The sequence below is a fragment of the Pagrus pagrus genome (genome assembly GCF_965226575.1).
Source record: "Pagrus pagrus genome assembly, chromosome: 10".
Classification (NCBI taxonomy): Eukaryota; Metazoa; Chordata; class Actinopteri; order Spariformes; family Sparidae; genus Pagrus; species Pagrus pagrus.
In genome coordinates, this window is record NC_140194.1 from 22,090,937 (window position 1) to 22,106,249 (window position 15,313).

Consider the following 15,313-nt stretch of genomic DNA (forward strand, 5'->3'; position numbering starts at 1 on the left):
GTCAGTGATTTATGTGTGTGTGTGTGTGTGTGTGTGTGTGTGTGTGTGTGTGTGTGTGTGTGTGGACAGCCGGAGGAGGCGTGGCTCGACACATTTCTCACCATGCCGGAGACAGCTGATCTTTGACCTCTTAACTCGTCTCAATATGTTTTTTCACATTGAGTTGTTATTAGCAGGATTAGCGTCGTGGCTTCCGGGGTGCTGCTGGGCGCTGAGGTTCATTCATCATCAGAGCGTGTTGTGTTTAAAGACAGATTGCAGAAATAAAGCAGGATGATCCCAATTAGGCACGGCACATTTATCTCTGTTATTGTGGCACGTCTGGTTAGTAGGAATGAAGAGTAAAAACACGGTTTGAGTTTCTTCTTTCTCTCAGCTGTTTGTTTTCTTTCTCTCAGCTGTTTGTTGTATGTATCTTTCAAAACAGTAAATTCTCCCGTTGCAGGAAATGTTGCAGCAGGGCTCAGGGTTAGAAGCTGAAATGTTGTACTGCTGTGTTCAGGCTGCAGGTCCAATACATGTAGGGAATTTGACAAATTGTTTTCATTTGACTGCTTTCTGGATAATTTAGCAAATGAAAAGACAAAGGATGGTGAAAATTTGGTGGGACATCGGGCTGTAGTTCAATATATAACATCATATTTGAAAACTCATTAGCTTCTGTTAGCATTCAACAACTTCCTAGCTGTAAAGTTACGTTACTGTTTGATTACATCTAGTGTGTTTTATTTCCTATCGAATCATGTAACAGTACCAAACTGTGACGTTAGCTAGGAAGTGTTTGAATGCTAACGTAACTGTTGTTGTACCACTTCTTGGCTAACGTTACTGTAGGAAAGGCATAAATTAACTTGCTTGATGTTGCTGGCAAAGCAACACAATAGAGTGGTGCAGTGATGACGTATTTTTGTAGGCTAACCCAGATGTGAGCATCCCCCTGGTTCCCTCGACAAAAAGCCTTTGAGATTTTTGAATTGGATTTTTGAATATTGCCAAAAATAATCTCACTTGTTAGCAACCATCGTTTTTAAGGCACGTTAAATTGTAGGACATTTAATTATATATTTTATGTCCTAGAACAAAGCCTGTAAATCTCTTAAGCCTGTAGTAACCACAGACCTTATTTAAGGTATATAACTTAAAATAAGTTCAAAAAGCTCATAAACTTTGAGAGGAGTGACCTGGATGTGTACAAATGCTAAGAGATTTCAGGGTTTTAGGACTACAGACTACACCACACTATTGAATGGAACTTAATAATGAATAATAAAAAAAAAACCATAATAATTGACAGCCTGGATCTTCATCATCTTTAGTATAAAAATTCACTTGATTAAAAAAAATGCACACAACACAAGAATTTGCGTTTGTCTTAATAACTGTCCAAGTACATGTCATCCCAAGTCTGATGTTTTCACATAACAAAGCTTGTTTATAGTGTCAATAATGATGTCTGACACTGCAGTCTGGAAGTGTGTGATATATATATTTTTTGGAACCAGATATCTACATGATTTTTCTTTTTTAAGTTATATCAAGTGTTCCTGTTAAGAAACTGAGAAGCTGAGGTGCCACAAGACTGAAGAATCAGAAGAACCAGAGGAACCTGAATGCATGTTATGTGTATATGTTTTGGCCCTAAGTCAGAGGGCCCCCAGGGGACAGATGGATGTTTTGGTGCTGATTGACAACCAGACGACGACACTTTGTTGTTGTGTGCTCAGTTGGGCAAAAACCACCCCTCCCCAACGCCACCATTCTATTCAGAGGTCAAAGGTCAGAGGGTGTGTGTGTTGACTCAAACAATTCAGAAATATATAATCTGTACAGATGTATTATTCCATTCATTTATTTCCTGTTATTTATGTCACTAAACATTATTTGTATTCATTTCTGGTGTCTAATGGATTTATTACTCACTCTTTTATTGCAAGATTATTCAATCAGTCACCAGTAAGAGGAGTTGTTACCCTGATAATAACTAATATATAAGTAATATATGAAATATGAGTGATATAAGATCTAATTAACTGTGACTAACTATAAGACACATTATTAATAAATAATAAATCTGTTTAGTTAGTGTTTTTAATTAGTTGAGGTGTCTGTATGAAGATCATTATAAGAAGTCTCCTGGTGCCAGTGTTTGGCAGCTATATCATTTTTGTAAATAAAATGTTGTACCTTGTACAATGTACCTTTTATACATAATGAAATACTGTACTCAGCTGAAAACCAGGTTCAGCTTTCTGGACCAGGACAATACACTTCTCATCCACAAGCCCTCTGGACAGCTGGACCAACAGCTTCACAATACACTGCTTCATGTCCATCCTGAACTGAACACACATAAAATGCGCACACTCTACTCTGAAGAGCTCCTGAAGTCAGTTTGAGTTTAGCTACAGCAGCCTGAACAGCTGACTGAGTTGTAGAAAGATGGTCGGTACCAAACCAGAATCTGGCCAAAGATGAGCTGCTGCAACATTGTGGAGGATCAAAGAAAAAGGAAGAGGCAATTTAGCTGTGAGACGAGAAAACACTGACTGCCAAACAGTCCAATGTAATAACAAACTCCCTTAAAAAATCACTGAATTCTGTGAGTTGGTGAGTTTGGGGAAACGTGATGAACTGAAATGAGATCTATGACATACTCTAAGTACTGTATCTGTCTCCTCTTGTAAATACGGCAAATGTAAGAAAGGAATTGTCTAATTAATATCAGATAATTCCTTTCTTTGTGTCATTTTGTCCCAGCATGTTGCAGTACTCATGTGTAGACAGATAGACAGATAAATAATGTACCTTGCTAACTGCTACTGAGCCACACAGATGACTGGCCTCAATTTTATTAATTTAAAAAAAAAGTTTATTATTGAGTTTCATTCCCAACTCATCAAGTACTGATGCATTAGGATCGTCGCCGACCCATCTCACAATCCCAGAGTAGTTGACGAGTTGGGAATGAGACTCAAAAATCAACTTTTCCTAGTAATAGGACCTAACATATAGTGTCTTATCAAACGAACTTGTTGGCACAAGTTCACCTGCTGAACATCAAATCCTCTCAATTTAAAAAGAAACTTTAAAAAACGTTAACAGGACATTATTCAGCAGAGTTGTATTCATTATGTTTACCTGTTCATATATAAATGTATCAAGTTGTTCAGAATAATAAAGTTATGTTTACAACTGTCCTTCCTCTGCTGTGTCCTTACAGGAAATCAGTTTCTGCTTTAACTGAGCACATTCTGAACAACATAACCAGAAAGGAGTAAGTGAACTTACCATGGTACAATTATTAAACGAATCCAGTTGGCTTCAAAATGATCCAAAGGGAGAGTGAAGACGACAAGTACTGGTGTTAAGAGACACTATTATGTTTAAAAGTGGAAGGATGTCTTCAAACACACAAGAAATATCAGAGATATCTTGAGCTAATCTGAAGTGAGGAGTGGTTTTTGGTCCTCAAGGTGACTAATGGTCACTTTGAGAGCACCAATTCAACAAGCTCAATCAGGTGTGCAAGATATGGGGAAAAAACTGATATTGCAATTATTTTGACAGATATTATAATTGCAATATGACTCACAATTAGTGGTAATGAACATTTTTGCATCACAGTTTTCTTTTTCACAGGAAAAACTATTAAAGTCCTGGTGATGTAGCATTAGCTGCGGTCTGTACATGCGCAGACTGCCCAAAGTTTATCTCACAAACTAGGACAAACTAAGATAAACATGTTGAATCTGATGGTACATCAAACAGACATCTGTGTTTGTGTTCGTAGGGGAATGTTTGATTGGTGTGCCATGAAGACAAACATACCTAAAACCAACTAAAACATATATTAATCTTCTCAGAAGGCCTGAATATCAACTCAACGTGCTTAAAATATCTTAATTTCATGCCCCAATTTCCCTTAAATGTATTCAAAATTTTAATCTTAACATTTAAATCATGTTTTGTTAAAAATACATAGATAATATCAATGATAATCTCAATCTCAATTATACATATAAGGGCTGTCCCACAATCCCAAACCACACACACACATATATCTGTGTGCATCTCTGTTTAAAGTGTCATCTGCACAAAATTACCAAGAAATAAGATAAACCAACACTGGTGGAAAAAATATCATATCAAAGTACTGAGTCTACCTGTACAAGGTAAAAATGAAGGTAAATACAAGTTCATTTGAGTTAAACAAGTACTTGAAATCATTCTGTGTGAATTATTCCAGTCTAATGGTGCATTAAACTTAATAGCATTTATTCATACCTTTAATTATGCTTAAACACTTACTGTACAAGCTGACTGGGAACAGCTTCAGACCTCACAGCTGTCTCCTTCAGGTTTGGTGAACTGACACTTTCATAGTTTATTATTCTCACTTCACTGGGTGGAGTTTCAGTCTCCTCACAAGGCACCATCATCACTCTGTCATAGAGTAACTGAGAATCCAGATTTACTCTGATGTGTTTAAAGAAGCAGCTCCTCACTGGATCCTGTATGGACGATAAGTATTGGTGCACTGACCTCTCCAGGGTGGAAGGTGTGAGTATGTTGATCTTCTGAACACACCTCACATCACAGCTGAATGTGCTCAGGTGCAGTCAGTTGAACTTGTAAAGTGAGTGTAGGATTTTTAAACTGCGTGAAGTCTAAAACACATTTAGCCAAGACTCACTTGGTGAATCTGCTTCTTATCTGAAAAGAATCTCCTCATCAATTTAAAATCCTTTATATTGTTTTACTGTTAATTTAACCCTCAAAGAGTAAGACAATCGTCTGAGGCTAAAAATAGCTCTCGATTTGAAATGTTTTATACGTTTTGAACCTCTAATCCTATCCACATACTTTACAAACTCATGTAAAGTGGAGTTTCTCAACTTGTCAGTCGTATCACGCATGTTTTGTTTGGACATTCAGGGGCTCTGTAGTTAACGTGATTACTAGGGATGTAACGATACTATAAACTCACGATACTATAAACTCATGATAAATAGTCCACCATACGTTAACAAGATTTTTTATTATTACCTCATTAATATTGTAAATATTATAATTCTGAGTTTGAATTTCTTCTCCAAAACAATATAGTGCCCTTTTAAATAGCTGTTGCATAAAAATTACAATAATCAAAATTAAGAATACATTTTTTTTTTACCCAAATGAAGAACTGAACAAAACTGAATATCTTTACTTGTTTTCACTTTGTTGCAACCAGATTTTGATTCTGTGTCTTATTAGTTTGATCACATTTAGAAGTTAGTTTGTCCCGCGTAAATACTGGAGTACTGCAAATCTGTTTAAATACAGCTTCAGAGCTAAAAAAAGAGGGACTGTTTCAGTTTTCTTGAAACTTTTTATGAAGAAGTTATAAGTCAAAGACTTTACATTATGTTCAGTGGTTTTATGTCTTAGGTACATCTGTGTGATGCCTAAAGAGACTGTTTGACATTGGGTTCAGAGAACAGCTGGTAATGGCTTGGTTTGTTGCAGACTGGACGACTTCATCTTGTTCTCTCTGTCTGCACAAAGTTTTAATTTTAAAAATTAATGAGACTTTCACTTCCTGAACCTCTAATTCTCCATAATTGTTATTTGTTGCTTTGGTTACAGATGGGACAGTGAAGTTGCACCATGGTTTTTGCCGCCTTCCCAGTTTGAAGGTGAACCGACTTCTCTCATGTGACCAGCGTTCGAATACAACAGCACAGTTAGCAGGTGACTATTCCCCATCCGCTCCATCATTTCTTTCATCTGGAAACAGTAAGGAAAAATATTGATTTCATAATTGTAGGGACTCACTTAAATAAATAAATAAATAAATAATGACATAATCAGTCTTAAAAAGCTCATGAACTATTTCACAAATTGTTGGTTGATTTAGACTAACACCTGCCTCATGTTTAAGATCTTACATGTGTAGAATTGTCAGCATTGAACCTCTACAACATTAAGAGTCTCATGATGGACAGTTAAAAGAGAAAAGTATTAATATCGGTGTAGTATTACTGGAGATATTTTCTATTTTATTTCATGCATTTTTCCTCTCTTTGACTTGATGCCTACATTACCCATGATGCCACTCGGCGGCTGATGGGTGTGTAATGTAGCTCAGGAGAGTTATGAGCAGGCAACAGACGAAACAAAAGCGTATTTCTTTCTAACTACACACACAGATATTTGTATTTTCAAACGTGTAGCCTCCATTCAAAACAGAGCAATGCAAAATAAAAAAAAATGTCCCAAGTTGTTTTGTTTCAGTTGGAACGACGGACACAGTTTTGAGCATCTGTGACTCGGCGGCGCCATCTTGTGTCCAGTCCCGTTGATGTTGCAGTGGGAGGAGACTGAAGCTCTGTCCGGAAAGGTTGAACGGTGAAGTAAGGATCAGCTGTCGATCATTGTGCCCTGTCAAAGTGTGATTCACTCTTTGTTTTCAGACTCTGGGCAGACTACGAACCTAAGGACAACACCTCTGAGGTCTGTTCTCACCCTCGCATACAAGTATAGCTGAGAAATGGTGTCAGCTAGATCGTTTAACAACTGCTGTGCAACTTGGTGCGAATGAATGAAACGTGTTTGTGCACTTTGAGCTCATTCACAGCTGAGTGGTATGTAACCAAGTACATTCACTCAAGTAGGCTATTGTAGCCTACATAAGTACAGTTTTGAGGTACTATTTGAGGTAGTATTTTCATTTTACGCTGGGCTACTTCACTCAGAGACAAAGATTGTACTTTTACTTCTTACTACTTGCAGATTATATATCAATTTCCTATCAATGCATGGCACTCAGTAGATAGCATACCTCAGTCAAGGTCCAAGAGTCCCCTTAACCTAATCTAATACAAACTTAAAAAGCCCTGTATCACTCTAAATTTTAAACCACCCATAACTAGATCCAAGATCCACATCAACTTGTACTCACCCATAGAAACCAGCCACCTAAACATGCCTGTTTTTTCATCAAGATCCATGCATTATTCTCTGAGATATTCACAAAAATGTCAGAAAACATATTTCGCAGTGTTAAAGAGAGTGAGAAAAACTTCCTGTATATATATATAATTGACTCCTTGGTGGTGCCAATTATAATACATAAGTGATGGAATGTAACCAACTACAATTTACTCACACTTTAGGTACTTTGCTTCAGTATTATTAATAATTATTAATATTGCTTAATACTTTCACTCCACCCCCTTTATTTAACTTTACCTACAGTTACTTTGCAAATTCAGATTATTCAGCGCTGACTGCTTATTACACATGACATCAGATAGTGTTGTGGACACTGAGAACACTGAGTGGTGACCACTAAGGATGCTGCATCAGAGCCAAAGTACTGCATTTTAAAATGTATTTACTTCATCTGCAGTCAGACACAACAAACACCGATATCGGTCATTGGACCGATGATGAATGAAGAATATTATCCCAGATAATCAGTCAGAATTAAGAACAGTTGGTCTGCCAGACCGATTATCAGTCTACCCCTAATCGATATACACATTTAATTGTGCCACTTTGTCCAAATAGTACATGTTGTTATTTCTTACTTTTGCTGAAGTCAGAATCTCAATGCAGGACCTTTACTTGTGATGCACTATTTTTACAGAGTTGTATTGCTGTTTTATTGGAATAAATTGGAAATCCTTCCTCCACCAATGTATAAAAGCCAGTGACAGCTTCACACTCCACAAAACCACACTTCTTGCAGCTGCAGTGGGATAGTTTAGGTCTTTTGATGTTGGTTGTATGAGGTACTTATCCCTCGTCAGTGTTTTACCTGCAGTCGATGACTGTCAGCTCTCCCTCTGTGTGGAAAGGCAGTGTGAAGCATCGGCAGTAAGCAGGGCATTGTACTGCTGTAAACTGAACCAGCGGCAAGATGAATTTTAGCCACCTAAAGTGCCATCTAAAAAAAATATATCCGTTTAAGTGTACGCTATGTTTTGAACATTTTTGGGGCTTTTCATTGCCTTCAAACAGCCTTTTTCATCAGGAAATAGATGAGGTTGGTGTTCACACACAGATAATAAAATAAATATTTTATCTGTCTGCTCAGTTTACGATGGACAGGAAGCAGTGTATTGTGAAGCTGTTGGTCCAGCCGTCCAGGGGGCTCGTGGATGAGAAGTTTATCATCCTGGTCCAGAATGCCCCACCTGGTTTCCAGCTGACCGTCCACGCCCTCCACAAGTGTGAAGATGGACACAGCTGGGAGGCTTTTGGTCACTACATCAGCAACACCATTGGGACTGTGAACGGTACACGGTTGAAAGCCCAGACTTGGAAAATTCAGTAATATTGATGTAGAATTGTTTGCAGGTATTGAAATATGAGGAACAATGAACATCAACTAAGGAATAATTTTCATGCCTTTGCAGTTTCAGAGGATCCCAGTCTGGGTGGGACATATTCTGGGGTTGAACAGATGGGTCTACTGTGGAGCCTCAGACCAGTTCCAGGCAGCAAACCTGGGCTCAGGTAGGCCAACAAGGATGGAGCAATTCAGACCATGACAATCAATACAGAATCAGTTATTGGTATCAGAGCTGACTCTTTCCCATCATCCCTAAGGTTAAGGAAGACGAATGTCCAGACTCCCATGGAGGTCACAATCTCAGTGTACCAGGGTCACCAGACTGAGGGCTTCATGGATCAGATGCCACTGGCCGGTGTGGTGGTGGAGCGCTGGTATATGGCGCCCGGTGTCAGAAGGATCCCAATCACAGAGGACGGACTCAGTGCGACCCTCTTTCTGCCCCCAGGTAGGACCACAGGAGAGTCTGGAGTATATCTGTGCAATATATCAATATTATCTCAATATCTTTATGGACGTTATTTTTTTATTTAACAGACTGTTCTACTTGCTAGCCTGAAGATGTTAGTATATTATTTTAAGGCTGAATTGCCCAGCCCTAGTCTGGAGGAAGGAGGAACCTCAGAAATATAAGTTTAGGTAATAAAAGTTGTGTAAACTGTGAACTATGTTTGTTGTCTGAAGGACCGGGACCTTTCCCCGGCCTCTTGGATCTGTGGGGTGGTGGAGGGCAGTTGGTGGAGTACCGTGCGTCTCTGCTGGCCTCTCACGGCGTCGCCTCCCTGGCCCTCGACTACCTGACAGCTAAAAACACCAAGGAGACTGGGAAGATGGTGGACCTCCAGTACTTTGAGGTAAACTATATCAGCATCTACAGAAAATTACAAATAAATCTAATCCTAATTTAGGATACCCCAACATAACTCAAGGATTTTGTAAAAACCTTGATATTATGGCCACGAGGAGTAGCAGAACTCCACAACAAACTGACACCAAACTTATCACCTTACTAAGGAGTTGAGCTAACTTCCTACTTGCAACCGCAGGAGAGATAAAATTGGGCGATGTTGGTTTTGATTCAATTTCAGCGTTGGATTAAACCAGTTGATATATAGCATGTTGTATGTGATCAAACCATATCATGGTGTGTGTGTTAGTCTCTGTTGCCCATTGTCTAATAAAGTAGTGTTTGTGTTTTTTTCTGCTCATTTGGAAGATAAGTAACACAGAGGTCACACACTCAGGGTCACAGCTCCACTCAGCCGTAACTCATTCATAGAGTGGAGGAACAGTTGTGTAGGCAGCTGGGGTGATAAGTTGAGCCATTAATATGAAATCATCCTTCTGGTGTCAAACTCTGTACAAACATCATTCTACACAGTGAAGCGCTAACATTCATTTGAAGAAACAAGCAGAAAAACATATTTTTGACTGGATTTTTTTTTTTTTTCTTATATCAAAAAATGTTCAAAGCCTGTCCTCTGTGTTACAGCTGTTTGTTGTCTGACATGTCTTTGTGATGCAGAAGGCCTATAAAGTCCTGGAGCAGCATCCTCAGGTCCACGGCAGCAGGATTGGCATGTTGGGTCTGTCCTTCGGCACCAGTATAACCTTCAACATGGCTGTTTACTCCCAAGTTATGAAAGTAAGACAACTATTGCTTAAAGTTACTTTCATCAATCAATCTCTTATCTGCTTCTCTAGGTCTGTTTGATAGCTAGTTTTTATGTCTATTTTGCAAGTGTTTGATGTGTGTCTTTCCCCAAAAGCCTAACCAGGGACAAGGACTACAAATTACAAATCTACTACAAATCTAAACATGTACCCAAGGAGGAGAAAAACACACAGTGATCATTTTTTTCCCTGGGACATACACTGTTTTTCGAGCAGAAATGTGACGAAGAGTCGGTAGGACAGACAGGACGACAGACAGGATGACAGACACTTCTCCACGTATAACTGCGTTATTTTTGTCCTCGTGTGTTGCCAAAGACACTACCAGTTACTACGTTACTGTTTGGTCAGGTAACGTTGCTTTGTGGCACATTACTTTTTATTTTGTTGAGTGAAGGATCTGTTTAGTTATCAGACTGTGAACACCATCAGCTCCGCACCTCCTGCTTATCCATTCACACAGACGCCGACTCACCTCTGCAGCGTCTCTGATACTACCTCTGCATCAGAGCCACAGTGAAATTTCACCCCTCTCCGCATCTGAAACTTTCACACAGAGGAGGATGCAGAGAAGCTGTGCATGATCCCTGCACTCAAAGGGCAGGGTGAATGGGGCTACTGACTCTGTTATGATGTTTCCCTCTGACAAAGCTCAGGCTAGACAGACGTGGTCAGAGCAAGCATCTCGTCCATTTTCTTGGTTACCAATGTGACCTGTGAAGATTTCTTCCTCATCAAAAATAGGATTGGTTGCCTGAAGAACAGTGATGACAGCAGCGCTTTTCTTCAGTTCAGATAGTTGAGATGTTTTCAACTAAAAGAGACATACATTTTATAAATGTATTCCTTCTTTGTCATTTTGGTTCACTCACTTACAACCTGTAATTTAAGTGTGTGTGTGTGTGTGTGTGTGTGTGTGTGGTCTCTCAGCTCAGGTGTGCGGTGTGCATTAGTGGGAGTCATGTGCAGCCAGTCAATGGATCTGTGGAGGAAATGCTGAAGAACTTATACAGGTAAGTTGACAAGCCGTTTGTTACTTGTTACTGATTTTCCTGTTGCCCAGAGGGAAGATGGAGATTGAAAAAATTCCTTTGTCCAATCAGAAACCCTGACAGAGCTCGTGTCAGTGAGGAGAACGAGATCATCAGTCGAGATATGCTGCTGCCGATCCCCACCGAACTCACACACAAAGTGGATGTGAGTACCATGTCGGCTCCCGGTGACAGTTTATAATACCAAACATGGCAGGTGAAGAAAAAAAGAGGCGAAGAGAGCTACCTCATTTAAAGAAAGGAGTCGTGCAAATGTGGTGGATGTAGAGAGGAGGGAGGGCACACTTCAAATTTTTTTTAAATGCAAGATCAAAATAATTTATTAAACACTTTATAGAACAATAAATCTGTGTTTAAAGTAACATTCTGTAACTTTTTCACCTTAGAATAACAACTTATGTTGGCCCAACATAACAGAATAATGACATGGTACTGTGTCTTGTAATAGGGTAAATGTGTCTGTGTCACTTGTTTCTGCACCATGTAACATGTGAGTGAGAGGGTAGGAAGCACGTCTTCAACACATAACGTAATGAGTTTTGTTTGTAGTTAGCACCTACATTACATCTGACAAACTGTTACAGGCCTAGGATTTGTATTTACGACAGTGGTGTTGCACTCAGAAACTGTGAGGGGTGCCACAAAATGCCGATTTCTACATAAATCGGCATTTTGTAGAAACATTTCTACATAACATACTTTAATGTTCTTTGAATCAGAACCGTTTTCTGTCAGTCATCTTAGTTAAAAGGTTTGCATTCTGTGGATTTATTCAATTAGAGACTAAAAAGCAATGTGGATGAATTAATGTTCTTTCATTTGCTGCTAAATCTACAATTTTTTTTTTATTTGTGGACAGATTTCCCTCTGCAGCTATGTGATATATCTCAAAAATCCACAGATAAATTATTCCACAGGTGATGCATAAATATTTGAAGCTGCAGCTGGTGATAAAAGTTGAAATGTCTCTGCTGTTTGTCTCTGAGCAGATGGGACGACTCAAGTGTCCTCTGTTGGTGGTTGTAGGTGAGGACGATCAGAGCTGGCCCGTCACTGAGTCTGCAATGGATGTGAGTTTACTGACGTGACAGTATCATATGTGGATCACAAGTTTTGTACAAAGGTGTAAATTGCAGGATTAAACTTGAGAAAAAACAAATAGATAGTAATAAAAACAAGCTAATTATATGAATAAAAAGATGACTATACAGCATGTAAATGAACAAAACGTTTCTTGAACTAACCCTTTTTTGCTGTAAACACTGTTCAGAGATCAACAGAGGATTCAGCGTCGAAACGTTTGAAAAATAGGCGTATCGGATATCCTTTTATAGCTTTGAAAATATGCCTGGACTGATACAATTACTTTACTAGGGACTACTGTTTCTGACTGGGGAATGAATAAGTAGATAATGCATTACTATGCCTGCCATTTGCAATAGAGGTTGACCAATATGCTTTTTTCAGGGCCGATACCGATAGAAATCAAGGAGACTGAAAACTGATATTAGGGACCCATATTCAAATTGTGTCACAATTTCAAACAACCAGTGATGAAATAAACCTAAAGTACAATTTACTCAAGTACTGTTCTTAAGTATAATTTTCAGGTTCTTTGCTTGAGTATTTCCATTATCTGCTACTTTATACCTCCTCCCCACTACATCTATTTGATAAATTTCTTGTTTTGAGGTATCCAATCATGTTCAGTCATCATCAACACTTCAAGTCACGTGCACAAGATGTCTTTTGGTGGAAATTGAGAATAAATGTAATAAACCTGGCGAAACTAGTGGTGGAAGAAGTATTCAGATCACCACACTGTGAAAATAAACAAGTAAAAGTCCAACTTTGAAACCCTTAGTAAAAGTATGCAAGTAAGCTATTATCAGCCATATGTACGTAAAGTAACAAAAGTAAAAGTACTCCTCAAAAAGAAGGTTGAAGGAGAAGAATGTTCCCTGTCAGTGTTTTACAAATATATCTGATGTTTTAAGATGAATATTACTGCTGCATTAATATGTGTGTTGCATTTTACTGGTGTAGATGTTTAAGGTTGAGCTCATTTTAACTACTTTATCCACTGTTGGTTTGTTCCATTACCATGTTTCAAAAAGTAAACTCATGAAGTGTAAATAGATTTTCTCGAGATCTTATATATTTCATTGGTGGCCTACATTTTTAATCCATAGCAAAGTTGTTTTAAATTAGTTAGCTCATTAGCTTCTAGAGCTTCAAGAGGTTAAGAGTCATGTATTTTTCTCACATCTCTGACTTCTGACTGTCAGACTCAGAGGATGTTCTCCAGATTAAGGACAGGTTTGAAAGGTGTCTTTGAATATCTCAGAGTAATTTAAGTCTTGGGTCTTGAAATTTAGTGTCTGCTGAAAGACTTCTTACAGTTCAGAGATGACAACAACAGTACCAAAGACACATGTACATTTACAGGTCATATCCAAGGAGTGCAAATAAAAAAACTGAAACCTTCCTACAAATATTAGATTAGGTTTTTTTCCTTTCTTTTTCCAGATGAAGGAAATGATGGAGCGGGCAGGGAATAGCCACCTGCTGACCGTCGTGTCATATCCGGACGCCGGTCACCTGATTGAACCTCCGTACACGCCGCACGCCAGAGCCAGTTCATTCAGAAATTTGGCGACACAAGAGAAGCGTAGGTTCAACTTGAGACTAGAAACCAAAATCAGGACTTCAGACTTGGGTTTGACGGCTGTTTCTGATTCCTGTTTTCTTTGCAGTGATGGTTCTGTGGGGCGGAGAGACAGTGGCACACTCTCGCGCTCAGGAAGACGCTTGGAGGAAATTGCTGGTCTTTCTTAAGGAGAATCTATACAGTGGCAGAAACCCTGGTGTAACTTTATTTTCCCACCTATAACCAAAGCAACAACTAATGGAGAGAGTATCAGAGGTTCAGGAAAAATGGGCAAAGAGGTGGAGAGTGCTGGAGCTGAAGCAAGTTTAGTCAGTTAAACAGGCCTACCTAGGTGGAAGCTACCAAACTAGCTAAGGCTAACACCTCAGGTAATTTGTGTAAGTTTAACCATAGGATAATTTGTGTTTATTGAAGCTGCTTTTATGAATTTGACCGCAGGTGTATTTGATCAAAACGGGTTAGATGAAGATAGAAGATAGCTAGCAACAACCAGCATGAAGGGTGTGTGTATCTGTGTTTGTGTTCAGTTTGTTCTCTGACCAAAGTCAGCATTCACCAGATAACCTGCTTCTTTCTGTTATCCTGCAGGCTGACACACCCTGAACGCACTAGTGCCTTGTGCCATACAGTACACCATAGACCATTCAAATAGGGCCATTATACTCATTATCGACAGTTTAAAAACAAATGACCAAAATCAATACAGCAGAACCAGAGATTTCACCTTTTTATACCATGTATTCTTCTTCCTTTTTAAAATCAGGTGCCTTCATTTCCCAAAATGCAACATAGCCACTGAGTGACATCACTAGAGGCAATTTATCAGATTACAAGCAGCTTCCTTGGGCGCCACAAAAGGCGTTATTCTACTTTTTTCACCGGTAAACACACTTTAATGTGTTAAGTTGGTGGAGTTACCCTTTAAACAGTCCAGCATCAGATCTTATAGACCCAATCACAATGTTTGTTCACAATAACTTCCGGGTAGAAAAGCCCTGCATCAAGCATTAACTTACATACAATTTAACAGTCTTCCTTCATCCAAGTCTATACATCTAATTAGTCTAAAAGGCTTGTTTGATGATTTCATCTCTCATTATTAACAAAACACTATCAAAAATGTTTGGTTGGAGACCAGATTTACCTGTTGGGCCACAGACTAAAGAAAATGACTAAAACTAGCAGTTAGTCCAAGTTGTCTCTCGCAAAGCAACACAATGCATGAAATAATGAAAGCAGAAACGTCAGATAAGTTGGACCACCGTGTTTTACTATATATCTTTACACGTTACAGTTATGGCTGAAAATGACAACAGAAAAAAACAAGTTTGCTGATTTCACATGAAGTATCTCTGTAATGCAAATGAACTGACAGTTTTCTACTCAGAGGGTGTGTGTGGTCGTCTAGAGACGTGACACGTTGCTGTAATTTAGGCAATATCAGAATCATATAATCTGTACAGATTTATTATTCCACTGATTGGTTTCCTGTTATTTATGTCATTAAACAATGTTTGTGTTCATTCCTGGTGTCTGATTGATTTATTACTCACTCTTTTATTGCAAGATTTTTCA

The 15,313-nt window shown here is 38.8% G+C and overlaps 1 protein-coding gene across 3 annotated transcripts; it reads left to right on the forward strand.

Moving 5' to 3' along the window:
• Positions 1 to 6,327: 6,327 nt before the first annotated feature.
• LOC311263459 (acyl-coenzyme A thioesterase 5-like) lies at positions 6,328 to 15,263 on the forward strand. Of its 3 annotated transcripts, none has more exons than XM_084363530.1 (11): positions 6,328 to 6,395; positions 8,084 to 8,285; positions 8,406 to 8,505; positions 8,599 to 8,789; positions 9,026 to 9,195; positions 9,867 to 9,986; positions 10,946 to 11,028; positions 11,119 to 11,212; positions 12,057 to 12,137; positions 13,597 to 13,738; positions 13,824 to 15,263. In XM_084363530.1, the coding sequence occupies exons 2-11, from the start codon at positions 8,090 to 8,092 to the stop codon at positions 13,958 to 13,960; spliced, it is 1,314 nt and encodes a 437-aa protein (XP_084219656.1). In that variant the 5' UTR covers positions 6,328 to 6,395; positions 8,084 to 8,089; the 3' UTR covers positions 13,961 to 15,263. The 3 variants fall into 3 exon arrangements, with proteins under 3 accessions (XP_084219656.1, XP_084219658.1, XP_084219657.1); XM_084363531.1 differs by having other exon boundaries at positions 6,384 to 6,495; XM_084363532.1 differs by lacking the exon at positions 13,824 to 15,263 and having other exon boundaries at positions 13,569 to 13,732.
• The last annotated feature ends 50 nt before the right edge of the window (positions 15,264 to 15,313 follow it).

What these genes read in the sequence shown, in the direction of transcription:
- LOC311263459 (XM_084363530.1), top strand. Translation starts at nt 8,090, where the DNA reads ATGGACAGGAAGCAGTGTATTGTGAAGCTGTTGGTCCAGCCGTCCAGG. An exon ending in GACCCTCTTTCTGCCCCCAG is followed by an intron (nt 8,790 to 9,025) that starts GTAGGACCACAG and finishes TGTTGTCTGAAG; the next exon opens with GACCGGGACCTTTCCCCGGC. An exon ending in TTTGGCGACACAAGAGAAGC is followed by an intron (nt 13,739 to 13,823) that starts GTAGGTTCAACT and finishes TTTTCTTTGCAG; the next exon opens with TGATGGTTCTGTGGGGCGGA.